We start from the raw sequence: 18,235 nt of genomic DNA, 5'->3' as shown, positions 1-18,235 counted from the left end.
ATATATATATATATATAGAGAGAGAGAGAGAGAGAGACAGAGCGAGAAAAAGAGAGACAAACATAGATACTAATACATTCATAAAATATTTCCTTTTTAAATTTGGTCAGTTGCCTAAAGGCACAAATTATTTTAATCTATCATTGATTATTGCTCAAGGATTCATTATAAATGCTCACCAATTTGAATTATAAGAAAAAGTCTCTTTAATGGAAATATTTAAATACGATTCCAACAATATCTTCAAGTATTATCTACATTAAAAATATTTTAAATGAATAAATAATTAAAGTATTCAACGCGCTGTTTAGAATATTCGAAATAATGCATTTCCTTGAAATTTGGCACTTTATCTAATGGATAGAATATTAATAATCAACCGTCTGAGGCAAAACAAATATCGCAATTATGAAGAGATTGCCAAATCACCGATTTCATCTGTTGGTAATAAATGTAGTTTAACTGTAATTCTAAAATTAGCAATGATAGTGTACGCATCATATAAAAATAGAAAACTACAAGTTTAATTTAATGTTTGAACAAAATGAATCACTTACCGTGCATAGATGTGTTACGTTTCCTTCTAGGAAATAGAGCTGTATCACTAAATTTTGTTGGCAATGAATTTCTTTTTATCCTGAAATTTGGTATTAAACTGGAGTCTTTATATATATGAACGGTATGTATGTTGCGACTGCAGTTTATCTTTAATCTAAAAAAAAAAAAATACTTATCGATAAAGTTCTTTCGTTATAGATGTAATACTTTTACTTACAACAAATTATTCAAATCCATTATAAAGTATATGACACTACTATTATCCTTCTTCTCCAGCTCTGTTTTGGGATTGGACAAGTTTTGAAGCACGCATCTTTCTTGATGACTATCTAAATAAGGATTCACTGCGTCGCTGAGTGTCCGGTCCAAACTGAATCCAAACTGAAGTCCGAATAAAGAAAGTTTTGCTTAAACATTAATACATAGATATATATCGCAGAATATATGCACTGACAATGCTCACAAATATGAAAGAATACATATCATTGTTAATTTTATATCATCCAAACTATGATATCATTGAAAAACTATACATTTATATTTGTTGTGACAATAAGTTGACAAATTAGGATGAAAGGAGAAGACAAACAGGTGGCTGTGCCTCTGTACTAAATAATGGCGTTGTGTATAACTTACCACTGCATTTTTGTCGGAAGGATCGGCTTTGAAATTCGTAAGACTGACGTTAAGAATACCATCCTTATAAAAACCAAAAGTACTGAGAGAAATATATCGCCTAGTGTCTTTCTGCAAAAAGAAAAAAACAAAAATATGTGATAATCAATGCTTCCACACATTTGGCTTGACAAACACTCACTCACATACACGAACACATATTTCATAGCATTTAACTTGATGTCATTTATATAAGTAGAGTTTAAATTATTTTATTCGAAAAATATTCTTTACATATAGCTGCAAAATGTTTATGATTCATTGTCGATTGCGTAAATGAATTGATGCTAAAGGCGTTTCCATACATGTATTACGTATGTCACGCTACTGTGTACTACATATTATACGCATATGTATATAAGATATATGTTTCGCATATATAGAAGAGAAAGATATCGATGTAACACACCTATTCATCCATGATATTGCACGATCATTACGGTAATGTATCATTATTTCAACTAATCTATATTATATCAATCGAGAGAAGAAAGAATTAGAGAAAAAGATAGACAGAGGGAGAGAGAGAGAGAGGTAAGAGGGGAAAAAGAGAGAGGAAGAAAAAAAAGGTCATGAAAAGCGAGATATCCTTTACACGATACTAACCCGTATTTCAAGTTTATGGATCCTAGCCGTAACCACTGTAATTGTTAATAAAGTCCAGAAGCACGAGGTGAAAAAACTTTGCAAATACATTTTTGAGTTGTTTGTGATCATAGAAATGTCACATCACGTAATATTCGTTACCTAATCTGAACAACTCAGTACACGCGCTCAAGAATACACGAAAGACTGCTCTGACTTTGGAACGTGGGAAACTATCGGAACTGGACAATTAGAATGAGCGGAATGCGCGAATTGAATTGCGCATGCGCGCTTTTTAAACTCTAATTTTTTTTCTTTTTTTTCACTAAATTTTTATAAACCTCGTTGATATCTGTAATGTGCTTTACATGACAAAAATTTTCTATTGTTTCGTTTATTTATAGAACAGTGCGTTTTCTTTGCCAAAGAATAACAACAGGTAAAAGAATGTTGCTAAATATTTTTCCAAAGTAAATACATCAATTTTTGAGGATCCAAATGAGTGAAGTAAGAATGAAGTGAAAAACTAATAAACGATTTGAAGGTTAAGATTTGTGATTTGTTTTTGTAGGAAAGTTTTGAAACTTTACTTGATGTAATGGAAAAGCACTTTGCGGCTTTAAAAATTTTAGACGATGAAGGTGAGAATAAATTGACGAGAGCAGCTAGTTTTTCTGATCTACCATCTGCAAGTAGGAAGATATTAATTGAAGAATACTATCAAGGTCTGGGATCACCTAATTTAGTGAGACAATACAGTTGCGAGCAGATAGTTGATAGAACTAACTGTGTCAGGTAAAAAGCATTCGTAAAAATTGTTGTTTGAATAACATTCATATACGCTTATGATTTATTTACAGGCAATTAAAAATATCCGAAAGATTATCATCAGATAAAAATGAGCATAGAAAAACCTGGGAAAATACCATTCCACGTATCAATAGTAAATCAGAATGTATGGATTGGAATTCACTTGGACCTGTGTTCGATGTACCTAAAACAAACATGCAGCAGCAGAATCAAATAGAGTACATGGAAGTAGATAAAATGGATGTGTCGGATCATAATAATGAAAACAATGATACTGCCAATTTGATTAATCCTGTAGAAGCAGAGTCACTGGAAACTATGACTGAAAAAATACAGAATTCCAATGCCAGTTCTGAGAAAAAATCATATGAAGAAATAAAGAAGAAAGTTCGTCCTCTTGCATCGTCCATTTCGATGAAAGATAAGAATTCTTTGCACTTTTTCTATAAAGTTACATTTTTTATATTAGTACCAATAATTATATTTTTAATAGCTATTTTGTTAAATCCAGAAAAAGATGTAAAATTTGTTTGCGATCATAAGTCACATTTTTCCAACGCTAGTATTGAATTAGGAAAAAAAATTTATGGTCAAAATAAAGTTATATCATCTTTAATTGAATTTCTAGAAACATACAATACCTGCACAAGGCTCGCAGTACTTATAGGAAGTACTGGAGTAGGAAAATCTTATACTATTGACATCATAAGAAGAAATTTTCCGAATCATAATAAAATTATACAATATACTCCACCTTTAAATAAGATTGACGTAAACGAGATCTCATCCTATTATTGTAATTTAATTGTTCTAGAAAATTTAAGAGAAAATGATATTTCGGATACTTTAAAACTTTCAAGTAACATATTGAAACTTAAGAATACTTGTATTACTGTATTAGCGGCGATTAACATGGAGAAAATGGATCGCAATTTAAAACGTACAATCAAATTAGAAGCAAATATTAAAAATATTACTGTTTTATTTTCCAAAATAGACTATGATGTAAACATATTTGGATATAATCTTTTAAATGAAGAAGCCTTGGAGAAATGCATAATACAAGCGATGGAAGATAGTCATCTAAAACTTAGAGAAGATCAAATATTAGAAGTAAAAAAAAGTTTATTGTTATCTAATAGCGGTTGTAAAGGCGCTTACGCAAAGGTTCAAATTATTGGTAGAGAATAATATTTAAACAATCTATCAACTCATATCATATTAACAAGATTATCTTTTAAACAGCTAAAAAAGAAGACTAATTAAAAAACAAAATGTAATGTGATACTTCGTTATTATCTTCTACTAAATTAATATTATGTTGTTATAATTAAAAACTATCAAGTTCCTTTCTTACATTGTTTTTCACACTAAGTCTCAACTAGTTTTTATAACAGACAAATTCATTATAAAAAACAAACATGATAAGAAATGTTGTGTCAGAAAGTCTAGCTTTTATTTTTATGTTGAAAGAATGTTGTACGAAACCGTGTATTTAAACATTATATTTTATACTTGCTGATTATAATAAAAAATAAAACATTACCAATTATAAATGGAAAAGAAAGAATGACAAAATGTCTCGCCTATATATATATATATATATATATCATTAAAAATACATACACGCAACGAGCTCGATGTCGGTTAAAGCCCTATCGCGCACGTAATACATCTTTCCCTTCTCTTCCTTCTCATAAAACTTTCTTATAGTCATTACTCGCATTTCACTCAGACTATATTTCTCCACGAGATTGCGTTTTACAATTTGAGAAAAAAATAATACAATGTCGTGCACGTACAATTACTCTTACACTTTCATCGTGCGATTTAATTTGTGAATTGAAATTTATTGTATAATATTATTGCAAACGAACACAGTAATGCCTTCCCTTGGAAGTTCCTTTTCAAAGTATTGACAATTTAATGCACTAAATATTATACATAATAATATTTAATTAAACAGAATGATTAATAATCAACGCAAAGATCAAATCAATATAATTTTGTAAAAGGCACGAATTTCCATAATCTTATCTGGGTAATGTATAACTTCCTGTTATTTTGAATTTGATTCACATTACATAACGAGCTACAACTTGGGTTGGTTATGTCGCCTTTGCCAGAAATTCCATTTTAATGTGTGTAATATTTTACGAAATATTTTTTTTATTGTACGTGACGGAACGATCAAACAATAAAATTACAATTGTTATTCTCATCTTTTCTTTGCTCTAACAATATTTTCGTGTTTATGCTTCTTTTCTTTCGTATCACGGATTATTACATATACTCGTAAGAAGAGTAGCATTGGTAGCGTATCATTTATTAGACAGAAAAATAAAGAAAACGTAGGAACAACTGGTATATATTACGAAATGTGTCATATTTCGAGTGGTAAATCGACCAGACCGCTATAAAAGAATGCTATTCCTTAAATTTTCGTTCATTTCTTTAGTCACGAGCAAATCAGAAGGCCACGATAGATCTGAAAACTGGTCAAGCATATTCTCTCGCTATTTCTTTTTTTCTCTTTCTTTTTCTCCCCCTTTCATTTACTTTGAAGAAATTTACTCATTCGCGGGACGCAAGGTACCTGAGCTGGAGGAGGAAGAAAGGGGTCTCTGAAAATTATAAAAGAGCGATCATACGAGCAGAGGGGAACAGTCGCCATCGAGCACGTAGACTGGCTTCTTTCTAGGTATGTCTTTATTTTTTTTCCCTTTATATGTTTAGAATATTTTCCTCATCAGCATGTGTAGATTTAAGGCTCTTACTTTTTATTTATTTCAACAATCATATTTTCTATTATATTTTTATCGATTTCGCATAACATTTTCACGTCAAGAACAAACACAAAGGGAAAAATACAATTTCAAAATTGATTTGTTTTTTAATAACAATTATAACTTAATCATTGTATAGAGAATTGTATTGAATCATCATATTTCTTGTAAAAAATAGAAATAAATATGACTGATTCATTTTAATCGAATTCTTGATACTAGTCACGAAATGTTAAATCAATATACTGTAGCGATCGACGTTAGATGCATCCCAAATACTCGGTATATGCATATTCTATATTGGCTTCATTAATAAACGTTCTTGAATTTGAAGGACTATTATTTCAAAGTCAAAAAAATGTGGCTCATGGTCATTTTTCAGTAGATTCTTTTTCAAATCTTTCCGATATTAGAGCTCTGATAAAAATCTATATTACATTGAGAAAAATATAATTGTGCCCATAATTATGAAAGTGATCTAAGTCATATATCTCTTGTTTCGAGATATTTAAAGGATTACATTTGAACATTAAATGAATTCTATATAATATTGAAATAATAAACATTATCTAACGGTTCATTTTTGATAATATCGTGAAAATTACATTGAATTAATTTAGTTTTAAAATAATGTGGTGTGAAATAACTAATAAACTCATCTTTTTTTAATTTTGACTTAGACCACTTTCATAATTATGGGCACAATTATTCGTTTATTTATATCAATCTTATTTCATAAGAATACAGCGAGAAATAAACTTTATGTCCATATACTTTATGGCCAATAATTGTATTTTAATAAATTTCCTAAATAGTAATATAAAGTTATCGACAAAATTGAAAAATTGGGTGTTTGAACTATAAAAAAATATCATATAATTTTATGCTTATAGCGCACGATTATATTTGATCAAAGTTTTAATTAAGAATAATTTAAAAATGCGAATATTTGTAATTTGAACTTATAATTAATGATAATTTGGCATTTCGTTCTCTTAGAAGATCGCACGCGCGTAGCGTAAGGAAATATTTATCCGATTCTATACAATGGCATAAGTGTCCTATTTTATTATAAATTTCTTTTTGATGGTTTACTCTGTGTGTGTGTCGAGGAAAACGGTTATCATTGAAAGTAGAAGCGGAGGGAAAGTAAGTCAAGAAAACGCGAGTTCAACGAGCATTTTTTGTATATACTGAATAAACAGGTTTCGGTGAACGATTAACAAACAAATGGCCAACCAATTTTAGATACTCGCGTTTGTTTTTCTAAAGAAAAATTCCATTCGTTTTTTTGCAAAAACATTTACAAAAGTATAGACTTAAGTATTCAGTTATTGTTACCCTTAAAAAAGAAATTTAATCGAAAATAGAAAACTAATTTTTATACTTAATTTGAAAAAACAAAAATACTTCAAAATTGGAATTAAAACCAACAGAAGAGAAAGAATAAATTCTTAAGCTTTTTTCGCGGTTAATTAAAAATAGCCATGACATAACTCCGACTCGTAATAGTTGTTGCACTGAAAGAAATTTTACTAATTGTATTTATTACGTGTAACTATTATATGATTCTATGGTATCATTATAATTAAACAACCACGGGTCTCGTTATCCATGGCAGAGGATGAATTTAATAGAATCGTACGTATACGTAATAGTCGTAATGCATTACGAAGAAAAGGTGGCTTTTACCAGGATCATACGTAACAGCGTATTGACTCTCTAAAGGTAATCTTAAAAGTCAGCTAGCCGATAACCTCCACTTTCTATACGGAAGAGATCGATATTAGTTATGGCTTCGCGTCTTAGATAGGCTATTTGCCTTTTGTGAAATTTCGATGAGAAATGCTGTCATTATCAGGCTACCATTTTAATATACAGGGTGTATATACTGTATATACCTTATTGTCAACAATAACATCATCATTTTCATATAGTTTGCATGTTATGAACACTTTTCCAATTAAATGGATGTAAACTGTTAATACGATTCTAATAAAGGAACTTCGATAAACAATCACATATTTTTTCGAAATAGATCGATTTTGTATTAGAGTAAAACAAATCTCTTGAAATTCATAATAGGTATTAGTATGCAGTTTTTAATAAATATCGTCGATTACTTTTTAATCGTCAGATTAAAAAAATAATTATTTATCGATTTAGGACACCGATTTCAATTTTTTTCTTTTTGGGAATTTTCGATCATCATTCGGTTCTTACATCTGTTACTCATGTTACGTCTAATACCAAGGAACAAAGATGTTTAAACTCCCCGGTAGGTTACATAATCGGAGAAAGTTGTTGCAACATGCAATCACCGTACGCAACATTTCAGGATATACGCACGAAAATAAAACGTTTATGTTGTTTAATCGTTCAAGCGTTTCGAATATTATTACATATTATTTTATTACTTCAAAAATAACAATAAAACAGAAATATAAATTAATTGTGCAATCAGAAAGGAACTTCCATTTATATTAAAAGGAGTAATACACTTTTTATATAATAAAATATTCGCGCATTAATATTGATTCCTTCATAGATTTTTTCTAAAATATAATAAATCCAAACGTAAAATCAATTTAAATTAATATTACATCATGGTTTAAGTGATATTAAACTTTTATTTTAATAAATAGACTTCTATTTTAATAATCTTTAATAAAAAAGTAAAATTTCATTTTTTTGTGAAAAATGAAATTGTGTGTCCGTTAAAATGTCATATTTCTGTGTGTATTCGTTTCGAGCATGAGTAGAATCTAGGTAATAAGGTCAGAAACGTTTGTAAAGAAAGTGAAATTAAAGAGAACGAGAGAGAAATTGCTGTTAACTTGAATGACGAAGCGTAAGCTCATCGCGTCATCCATTCTTATGATAAGTGTTACCAATCCTTACGATACTCAATTTGTAGGATCTTAGGGATCATTATACATCGAACAAAAAACAACGAAGACAGAAAATAAGATGGACAGTGATGCGATAGAATGGGTAACTGAAGAGGACGAGTACGAGTGCAAGCTTTCCGAAGAAACTCAAAAAATTGCAAAGGATGAGCTCAGGGAGGATAAGAATACGCGTGACCAGGCACTGGAGCAAATGCGTAGCTGGATAAAATTAAACTCGCGTATTAAAAATTGCCGACTTGGTGAGAAGTTTATTCTAAATTGACTTATTTTTAACAGATCTTTTCTATTAGCAGCCTTAAGGGGGTATTCTAGCGTGATCACTCGTTTTCCGGATGATTTTTGGGCATTTAATTTAAAGAAACGTTTTAATCTACAATGTTGACATTAACATCTCCAATTTTTTTCGAAGCATTTCATCGCAAATTGTACATGTTACAAGATGTTGCGTAGATCATGTATTGAAAAATGTTTATCATCGGGCGTACTGATTGCGGCTGTCCTTGGCATCTTAATCAAATAATTTTTGTATGTGTAAAATTCTCACGGTCGAAAAAATATTAATATTAAATAGTATTTTACATATCTGCAAGATTAGAAGTCGATCGGTTAAGTTGTTTAAAGTTTCTCATATAATTGTAGTTTCTATGGGATTGTGACTGCTAAACTTTCGATTCTCGGTTATTTTAATGAATTTCACTTTGAAATTTTCAGGACCCATTTTTAAAAGCCTAAACTACAAGAATATTCAAAGATATTAAAGATTCAATTTTTGATTCACCAGACACATTAGAATACCTCCTTTAATTAATAATTTATCTTTTATTTCCACACTCGTCTAATATATATCTATCATTAGATGCACGATTTTTATTGAGATTCTTACGATGTAAGAAGTTTAATGTACCGATGGCTCAAGAAACAACCGAACGATACCTTCTCTTGCGTCAAGTTTATCATCCTGCATTTACTCATTTGGATGTAATGGAACCAACAATGGAGGAATTACTTTCATTGGGGTAAGATCAACAACGAAGAGGAATAAAGCCTTGCCATCCTACGAGCTTGGAAAATCTTAAGGAACCTTCAGAAGTCTTCCTACATTTCTAACCTTATCGAATATGTTTTATCATTTTTATTAATTACAGATATCTATTCGCTGCACCAGGTCGCGATCACAAAGGTCGCCGTGTTGTTATTGCTAGACCAGGTAGTTTTCAAACATACGTACATAAATCTGTGATTTTAATTAATAGACTTTTGTTAATCTATCATAATATTATGACTTTTTCGATCTATCAAGTTATTCAACAAAAGTTTATTTTTTATCCATTTATTATAGGTGTTTTTGATCCACATAAATATACCAACGCAGATATGTGTAAGATACACGCTATTACTTACGAAGCTTTGATGGAAGACGAGGAGAGTCAAGTTCGCGGATTTGTTCATTTCGCTGATGGTGCGGGAGTCAGTTTTCCTCATCTTACTTTGTTTACTCCCAAGGAAGCTGTTCGTATTGTTAAAAATGGAGAAGTAAGAGATCGTGTTTTACCTCCGTATAATAAAATTCCAGTTTAAATGTTAAAAGTAATGGAAATACCCCAAACCGGTTTTTTATCACTTTCAAGTTTTCAATACTGGTATCTTTAAAAATCGTTAGTTTGTATATTAATAAAAGGATACAACGGTTTATTTATCGTATTTTCTACTGAAATTTTTCCAAGAAGAAATATTTTGATCATCTATTTCAAAACTTTTGTTTTCAGCGTACAGTACCTATGAGACACAAAGAAGTTCACGCTATCAATGCCCATCCATCTTTAAAGTTCGCCCTTGATTTTGGAATGTCCTTGATCTCCGAAAAAATAAAAAGTCGTGTTAAGATCTACACCAGCCTGGAAGATGCATTAAATAACAAGATGGATGCTAGTATGCTACCTAAAGAGTATGGTGGTACCATGCCTATGAAAGAAATGATCGGTAAGAAGAATTGGAATATTTTACGAAAAATTTAAATGGATTCTTTTCTGAACGCCTCCGATAATATTTTCTATTTCTAGATCTCTGGCGACAAGAATTATTAGAATTAAAACCGACATTGTTATGTCACGATAAAATGAAAGTATGCCTTGACCAATATTCTGAAAAAGCTCGAGAGGGTGCCGTATCTGCTTTGAAACAAGGATTTGGTTGTTCAAGCGTTGGTTCCAGCGATAGCATGATGTGTGGCATTAGTGGTTCTTTCAGGAAACTCGAAGTCGATTGAAATTCTTCAAAATCACTCTTTTTTTATTAATAGATAAGATAGGTTGATCTTTTATTTGGGGCTTATGGATGTTGATTAACAGTCAGAAATGATAAATTGAGCCACTTCTAGATAAAATGTTTCTATTGACAAACGCTTTTCATGGGAACGATATGTCTTGAAATGGCGATTCAAAAAATTGATAATTAGGCCATTATATAAAACACGCACGATAGACGAATTAAAAAATATAAAGGTTCTTCTATTTCTATTAGCTACAATATAACGTATACATATATATTGTTATAAGTATCTCCATATATATTATCCTTTGTAAATAAGTTTTTCATTTGGCAACAATTATAAATAAAATGTGTTGGTGTAAAAAGGACATTTATGGTTTTTTCTTTTTTTTTTTTGAAATGATGAAAAATCATTCAACTACCTATTAAATTGGTACATCGTTATCCACTTAGTAACAATTTGACGTACGATTTGTCTTGCCTTGGTGAGGTCTATCGGATCCGTAGAAAAATCCTCCAAAAAATCTTGACAATGAGATATACCTGTAAAAAAATAAAGCAGTAAATGTATAATGTCTATGTAATACAAATTTGTCTATAAATACCTTTCATAAGTATAGATGGTGTTGACTCGTTCAAGTCTTCTAAAACGGAAAGTTTGTGCCAAGGATCCACATCGCCATTTGTAAAAATGACATTGCTTATGTCCGGTTTATAACCACCGTAAATCAAATTCGTTCGCATTACTCTCTTTTTTAAGTAAATACCATCGTAACTGCAAATTACATGGATATTGAATTATTGAATAATTATTATACGTTATAAAAAATAATAATGAAAAATAATTTTACTAATTTCCGTATAAGTTAATGCAAATATTTAAGAAGTAATCCAAAGGGAGGAGAGATCCGAAAATCGAATTTGCGGAATTAGCTGTCGAGTAATAACCATATTCCGTGCACGTTTGGAAATACCACGATCTTACTGAAATATGAAATTAATTAAATGATATCACAAAATAAATATTTTACGAATATAGTCAAAATCCTATTTAGAATTCATAAAATATTTCGAATCGAACTTACATATACTATTTAAATCCCAGTTTACATTCTTATAATGTGATATGAACTGTTCGTAACTCGCATTCAAACATTTACCGTCATTATCACTCATTAGTCGAGCCAATCTTTGAAGCGGCGATCCCAAATGCGTGGCTGTCATATTGTCACAGCAAACACCAATACTCGATTTACTATCCGTCCGAACTTTATTATATTGGACAATACTAGCGAATTTCTATTACAAATAGTATTATTTTCGATGGTAATAATCTTCATTGCTATAGTCGCTTTTGAAATGCGGTTCTGTCTTTAATTATCACGATTTCTTACCTCTGTTAAAGTATTTATAAGATGACCAACGTCATAGTTAGATTTCACGTTCGGTACTTCGCATAAGCTACAATATTATAACTCTTAATTCTTTTTCTAATTTATTTGATTATGAATGGAATGTATACGTACTTGAAATATAACTTCAATTTCTCAGGACCACCATTTGAATACAACAATTTCTCTACGGAATCAAAAGCAGCTTTAACATCGAGCGCACATTGTTCGTCATACCTTCGAAGTGACCTTTCCACGATTTCGTAATATTCTATTAACAAAAGAAAATAATTAATCGATCTACTTATAAATCGATCACTTAACAAAAGATAAAACTTATTGGAGAAAGAAATGAATCATGATGTTTACCATAAAAGTCAACTTTTGCGTAGACCGGAGCACTGCTAGCCACAGCACCCTGTTAAGATTTAATGAACAAATGTTAATTTTATATGAAACGCGTTAACGTTGCAAATAAAAAAAGAATTGTACCTGAATAAGATGAGGATATTTTAATCTAGCCCATGTTGCCATATTACCAGCGTAGGATCCACCGAAAACAATCACTGTTGCGTTTTCATTACCAAGATCTGTCTTCACTTTTTCAATAAAATAAGCTATGTCAGCCAATGCTTGATCGACGTTCAAATATTGCAAATTTTCTTCACTGGTATCTCTAAAAGTCGTGATCAAAATATTTAGAAACTTGTTTTGTTACTTCAGTATTTCAACAATCATCGTCGTACTTTGTGGGTTTACTTTTTCCATAATATCGATGTTCAGTATAATACATTATGCCTTCATGAGCAACACTAATGTCGTACATCAGTCCATTTGTTAAGAAATTAGGTTTTATTTCCCATTCTCCGCCTAGCATGATCAATATCGGTCCATCTTCTTGATAAAAGGCTTTATTTTCGTAATAACGCTGTGTTGATAGTATTGTGTGTAATAGTATTTATACAATTAAAAGAATGTTACTCGATAATAAAAGAAATTCTTACCATTAACCAAATTGTATTATTGCGGGGATTAAAATGATCCAGTGGTTGAGTTAACCATTTTTCATGTACATTTTTAGCAAGCTTCTCCAATAATGTTGGCTCTTCTAAACCCTTAAAAGTAAACCCATGGAGGCCAAAACCATTGACCAGGGAGTTTGTACAAATGAGCAGAATTATTAAGGCGTACATCTTCAAATGATATGTTCTCTTCTGAGTTCTACAATTGCTTTACGTTCTGCTTCTTTTATTTTGAATCGTGATTTGACGATAAAAGGTTCGATAGGATATCGGCTACAATTCACAAACATTAACCACCGATAACAAATTAAAAAGTATTTCTATGTATGTCACCATTTAACGGACAAAAAGTTAGATAACGTACACGATTATCACGATTTACTCGAGGAAATCGTGATTTCACAAATTTTTCTTTACGAAGATAACAAGATCAATGGATTAATCACGTGGATGAAGGATAGAATTTTATATCGATAAAATAGACATTATTGACAAAGAAAAATTGAGTTTTCAAATTCCTACATCGAATTGCTTTATAAGTATTATTTCATATGTATAGAACGTGTATTACATAGCAAAAAAAAACAAAAAGAAAAGTGCATGGAATTCACACGCGCTGAAGTTAAACTTCTAAATTTTTCATGTTGATAACTTTATTGAATTATTAGATTATTTATTATTTATTAAAAATACAACTTCTTTGAAACAAACACTGACTTTAATTGTAAAATCGTAGTGCCCGTAATCGCAATTGAAGCTCTAAAAATCAGAGTTTAGTTAAACCAAGTTGTAACGTACTTTTTTTTATTTATTATACTATAAATAAAAAATATACTAATCATTTTTAAAATTCAATGATTTAAATTACGGGATCAACACATTTTAGAATCGTGCTACTATTTGTATATGCTTTAATTATTAATAAAAAACTTTTCAAAAGATGTAAACACAAACTTGTAAACTATATGAAATATTAGATAAAATACAATCGCACAAATATCGCGTTGCATTCTATCTTTCAGAAAATAAATTTTATCGCGATAGGGTTATTTTTACAGAACTATATTAATTGTATTATTATCTATATATATATATATAGGAGAGAATAGATATAACATAAGTGTAAAACTAAAAAAAAAATACAATACTTATAAATAATTATTAAAACAAATAATTAGTACGATTGAATGTGTTTCGAATTGTTTATGTGAATTTAATACTGCAATAAATAAAATGTAAACAACAATCGCAATGCGTAATTAAATAATTATTTTAATAAATCATTTTTTTTTTCATTTATGTAACAAATAATTAATGAAACGAGAAATAAACATTTTGCAACGAATGTCAGCAATTGACCCGGCAGTGTTTACGCTATATCATACAAAATTTATAGATACCATAAGTAATTAATGGATTTCATCACGAGAAGGTTACTGCGTCGGAGATCCATTTGAAAATTATCGAATAAAAAACGTCTGAAATTAACACGTTCCATGCCTAGTCGTATTTTTTTAATTTTTCATTCAAGCCATTTGACGTTTTGACGCATTAAATAAATATAATTAAATTATAGCTGATGTTTGACTCGTTTAACTTTGATCTTTTCCTTTGCTTACTTCTTTCTCTCTACATAATCAATCATATTGATTATTACAACGCATAAAAATAAAAATTAAATACGTATGTTATAAAATAAGCTTCTAGAAATGAAAAAAAGAAAATGAATTTATTGAAGGTTACTTTTTTACTGATGTACGTTTCGTATTTCTAAAGATAGATTTTTATTTATTTCTTAATATACAGATAACTAATAAGTATAATATAATAAGTATTTGTATGTGCATGTTTATATCGATTAATCGATTAATATTATAATATTAAAAAATAATTGTTAAATGTATCTCTCTCAAATTTTGGATAAGATTAACTATAATACATATAACATACATATTAAAACATCATTAAGACATCATACTATTCCTAATTGTAAGAATCTAGAATACATAAAACATATAAATGTTTTCAATTTATACCTATATTATAAAAAAAAATAAATTATATTTTACTTGAGGTATGTTTAAAAAAAATACGTTAGAACACACACACACACACACACAAATAACTTGTAAAATAATTATTTATTAAAAATATTTAATGTACATTCGCGATATTCCACGAAAATTATTTCAGAAATAGAGATCTATTATAAAAAAAAGGATATAATAAATTTTGATGCTTAGTTAGGTTTTATTTTCTGTTCATTTTATTTTCTTATATTCTATCATTGTGCTGGTAAAACAATTTTTATCAATGACATTTGTTAAAAATTGTTTATGCCCGCGCGCCACTGTCTTGTATCTCCCCTGCCATCTTCCGCAAGTCTTGTCAGATTGATACTACCCCCGTTTCTCCCTAATCACTCAAACAACACGCTCCTTTAAAGATCTTCACTTTTTGTCTCACTTGAAAATTTTCAGTACTTCCCCAAAAGAAGTTTCACTTAAATAATAAATATATATATATAATATTATATCTTATTAAATATTATTACGTATTAAATATTATCACCGTTTATTATCTTCTTCATTATCAGAATCGGTTGTTGTCCAACCGTCAGGAACTCGTTTATCGATAGTCCTACGCAATTCACTACTATCGCTCGAACAATCAGAATCACTCGAGTTTACATCTTCCATTTCATCAAAATTTGTGTTATCCCACTTTGATGTACGTTTCTTTTTCTGTTTTTTAACATTACTCTCTTTATTTTCTAATTGAAGCCTATCGATCTTATTCTCGGTCTCAGTCTCGGTCTCGGTTTCGGTTTCGGTTTCGGTTTCGGTCTCGGCCTCGGTCTTGATCTCGATCTTTATACCCGAGGGATTATAATCATCGCATTCTTCCAATCTTCTCAACTTATATTTACCAACTTCTCCATCCTGTCCTTTTTCTGTAGAATATGTTGTCGAATATTTACTACTCTTTTGAGAAATCTTTTTTGCTCTTTCGCAGCTTCGATCTTTATTATCGTGCTTTCTTTTAGATCTCTTTTTGTTTTTATGATAATGCTCACTTTCGCGTTTCTTCTCGTAGCATCTTCGAGATCTGATTGAACTTGAATGATGATTTCGCCTCTCCGTCGACGTTCTTCTAAACTTCCTAGAACTTCTGGAACTTCGATCTTGTTTATCGTGTCTAGAAGAACGATTACCGTTTCTTTCGTTCGAGTGTCTATGCTGTTTTTCGCTATTCCTCGAACGTTTGTTCGGCGTTTCAATCTCGGGTGATTCTGACCACCTCCAATTTTTACTTTCATCGGTTTCTTCGCATATGTACTCTTCCCATGTAGATTTGTTCCTGGAAAGGTATGCAACCCAATAGACACGAATGAAAGATTAGGTCTAGATATAAAAATTAATATTCAATAAAAAAAAAAACACGAGATAAATTTACCTTTGTTCGCTCCTTTTGCTATTACTTTCCGAAGTAGCTGCTTTTGAATAACGCGGTGGACTTTTGATGTCGTATTCGGTGTAAGGATTTTGAAAAGTGTGCAGAAAATTGCAAGCTCTACCCTTAGGACATTTTATCATCCCACAGACTGCACTTCTCCAAGACTTAAAATTGGCAAATTCGCAGTTCAATTGTCTGCCAGCGTACCAACGACCCTTCAGTTTTCTCTGAGCTCTAGCAGCTTCTCGTTCAGTATAATACTCAACGTACAAATTACCGCGCAAATGAATCTCGGTATTGCAACATAGTCTGAGCGTTTTAATTCTTCCGTAAGATTCTAATTCCGGTACAACGTCGTAATAAAACTCACGAAAGTGTTGTCTGGTCTCGGAACTCTCAAATTCCAATCCAATGTCCGTATCATATTCCGTAGAGTTTTTTTCCAGAGAGAAATGCGTATAAAAATTAGGTATTAAAAGGACTTTGCTTAGGCAAACTCGACGATGATTTCTGGAACACGTATCTCCATATCTACAAAATATAAATTTATTTATCATTCATTCTTTTTTTTAGATTTTCTTAGTTACACGACTTGCCTGCAAGCGCCCGTTTTAGAAAAGAAAGGACAAAGTTCTTTGCCCGGTTGACTGTCGATAATTTCTCTAAGAATCTCTGGCGTTTTTATTCCTTCATCTATATAATCATCAATTTGCTGATGCAATAATTCTCTTCGCTTTATCTCCTCTTCTCGTTTAAGTTTTTCTTCTTCTTCTTTCTTACGTATAATTGCTTGCTTAGCCTCAAACTCTTTTCGAATTTGTTCTTCTTGTTTCAGTTGCTGTTGTCTAGCTTTTGCTTTACGTTCCTGAATAATAAGCCATTCCTTTTGCGCTTTTACCTGAAAATTATATTAATGTAGTAAATAATGAATGATTTGTTTTTCAACGTAAAATGACGATAACAATCTATATTACCTCCTCCTCGAGCCATAATTCTTCTCTTTTCTCGTGTTCTCGTTTTTCTAACTCTTCTTTTTCTTTCTTGCATCGTTCCTCTTCTTTGCACCAATTCAAATAATCCGCGCTATTCTCCAGTGCTGCCCTCAATCGTAATTCGTCTGCTTCGCGTTCCTTCGCAGCCTTTTGACGCAACCGCCTGCGTCGTTCTCTCTTTGCGATACGTCTCCATTCCTTGTGGCTACACGATACTGATGAACGAACCTCCATCAGTAAGCATCTTACTGTTTTAGCACTAAACTTCGCTTCGTTTCTCAACGTGTTCTCATCTTTTAAAATGAGAGAAACCGCGTGTAACGAAAGCAGGTCTTTTTACGGCACGTGTTCGGCGCTATCTTGCTTACGAACTATACTAAAAATGAGCGTTTGCTTTGTGGATATTTAACCCTTAGGACAAAACTTTTTCCTTTTCTCCCAATATTTCTCTTTCTCCCCTTCCCTCTTTCTATCTCTATCCTTTCTGTAAAAATATAAAACGAACGAAAGGCACAGAACTGATGTATTTCTTATATTTTTTATTGAAACAGAATCGTTAAATTCCTAGAAAATTGGAGCACAAGGTGCTCCATCTGATGATTAAATTTACTACTAATTGTAAATAATACGAGATATATCGGTAAAACAGAACATTGCAAACGCATATCGTATTTGTTGCTAGATGGCAGAACAATCGATTTTTCAAAAATATAAATCCATCTTCATCTTTGAAATTATAACTACGTTGCTTGAAATAATAAAAATATATATTATGCATAT

The 18,235-nt window shown here is 30.8% G+C and overlaps 5 protein-coding genes across 10 annotated transcripts in view; 2 read left to right on the top strand and 3 right to left on the bottom strand.

The window, feature by feature from the left end:
• LOC106783913 (protein GPR107) overlaps window positions 1–2,051 on the bottom strand; it is a 5,910-nt gene extending 3,859 nt beyond the window's left edge. For all 4 annotated transcript variants that reach the window (XR_001381366.1, XR_001381367.1, XM_014742919.1 and 1 more), the window contains exons 1-4: window positions 1,840–2,051; window positions 1,195–1,305; window positions 776–939; window positions 558–712 (exon numbers count right to left, since the gene is read on the bottom strand). Coding sequence is in view for 2 of the 4 variants with exons in the window: in XM_014742919.1 (XP_014598405.1) it covers window positions 558–712; window positions 776–939; window positions 1,195–1,305; window positions 1,840–1,950 (541 nt within the window). In the remaining 2 variants the exon portion in view is untranslated. The remainder of the gene's footprint in view (window positions 1–557; window positions 713–775; window positions 940–1,194; window positions 1,306–1,839) is intronic.
• Window positions 2,052–2,113: 62 nt separating this feature from the next.
• LOC106783914 lies at window positions 2,114–4,185 on the top strand. 2 transcript variants are annotated; one of them, XM_014742922.1, is made up of 3 exons: window positions 2,114–2,257; window positions 2,390–2,613; window positions 2,679–4,185. In XM_014742922.1, the coding sequence occupies exons 2-3, from the start codon at window positions 2,417–2,419 to the stop codon at window positions 3,817–3,819; spliced, it is 1,338 nt and encodes a 445-aa protein (XP_014598408.1). In that variant the 5' UTR covers window positions 2,114–2,257; window positions 2,390–2,416; the 3' UTR covers window positions 3,820–4,185. The 2 variants fall into 2 exon arrangements, with proteins under 2 accessions (XP_014598408.1, XP_014598407.1); XM_014742921.1 differs by having other exon boundaries at window positions 2,114–2,325.
• A 6-nt stretch (window positions 4,186–4,191) lies between these two features.
• On the top strand, window positions 4,192–10,907 carry LOC106783915 (alpha-tocopherol transfer protein-like). 2 transcript variants are annotated; one of them, XM_014742923.1, is made up of 8 exons: window positions 4,192–4,669; window positions 5,087–5,329; window positions 8,332–8,565; window positions 9,183–9,342; window positions 9,472–9,533; window positions 9,666–9,859; window positions 10,093–10,306; window positions 10,387–10,907. In XM_014742923.1, the coding sequence occupies exons 3-8, from the start codon at window positions 8,385–8,387 to the stop codon at window positions 10,590–10,592; spliced, it is 1,017 nt and encodes a 338-aa protein (XP_014598409.1). In that variant the 5' UTR covers window positions 4,192–4,669; window positions 5,087–5,329; window positions 8,332–8,384; the 3' UTR covers window positions 10,593–10,907. The 2 variants fall into 2 exon arrangements, with proteins under 2 accessions (XP_014598409.1, XP_014598410.1); XM_014742924.1 differs by lacking the exons at window positions 4,192–4,669; window positions 5,087–5,329 and adding an exon at window positions 8,194–8,265.
• LOC106783851 (putative serine protease K12H4.7) lies at window positions 10,831–14,652 on the bottom strand. Its single transcript, XM_014742766.1, has 12 exons — window positions 14,641–14,652; window positions 13,931–13,968; window positions 12,990–13,143; window positions 12,732–12,913; window positions 12,478–12,661; window positions 12,355–12,403; window positions 12,121–12,256; window positions 11,989–12,055; window positions 11,680–11,893; window positions 11,446–11,578; window positions 11,200–11,369; window positions 10,831–11,137 (listed from the first exon to the last, which is right to left on the bottom strand). Exons 1-12 carry the CDS (start codon window positions 14,650–14,652, stop codon window positions 11,013–11,015), a joined length of 1,464 nt encoding a protein of 487 aa, XP_014598252.1. The 3' UTR covers window positions 10,831–11,012.
• A 502-nt stretch (window positions 14,653–15,154) lies between these two features.
• On the bottom strand, window positions 15,155–18,044 carry LOC106783948 (U2 small nuclear ribonucleoprotein auxiliary factor 35 kDa subunit-related protein 1-like). The gene is made up of 4 exons (XM_014742972.1): window positions 17,438–18,044; window positions 17,060–17,361; window positions 16,464–16,994; window positions 15,155–16,367 (listed from the first exon to the last, which is right to left on the bottom strand). The coding sequence occupies exons 1-4, from the start codon at window positions 17,687–17,689 to the stop codon at window positions 15,575–15,577; spliced, it is 1,878 nt and encodes a 625-aa protein (XP_014598458.1). The 5' UTR covers window positions 17,690–18,044; the 3' UTR covers window positions 15,155–15,574.
• Between the last annotated feature and the right edge of the window lie 191 nt (window positions 18,045–18,235).

The sequence above is a fragment of the Polistes canadensis genome, unplaced genomic scaffold (genome assembly GCF_001313835.1).
Source record: "Polistes canadensis isolate GaletaPanama2010 unplaced genomic scaffold, ASM131383v1 scaffold_27, whole genome shotgun sequence".
NCBI classification, from domain to species: Eukaryota; Metazoa; Arthropoda; class Insecta; order Hymenoptera; family Vespidae; genus Polistes; species Polistes canadensis.
Note: the sequence above shows the minus strand (reverse complement) of the source record. Positions and strands in the feature narration are given on the sequence as shown.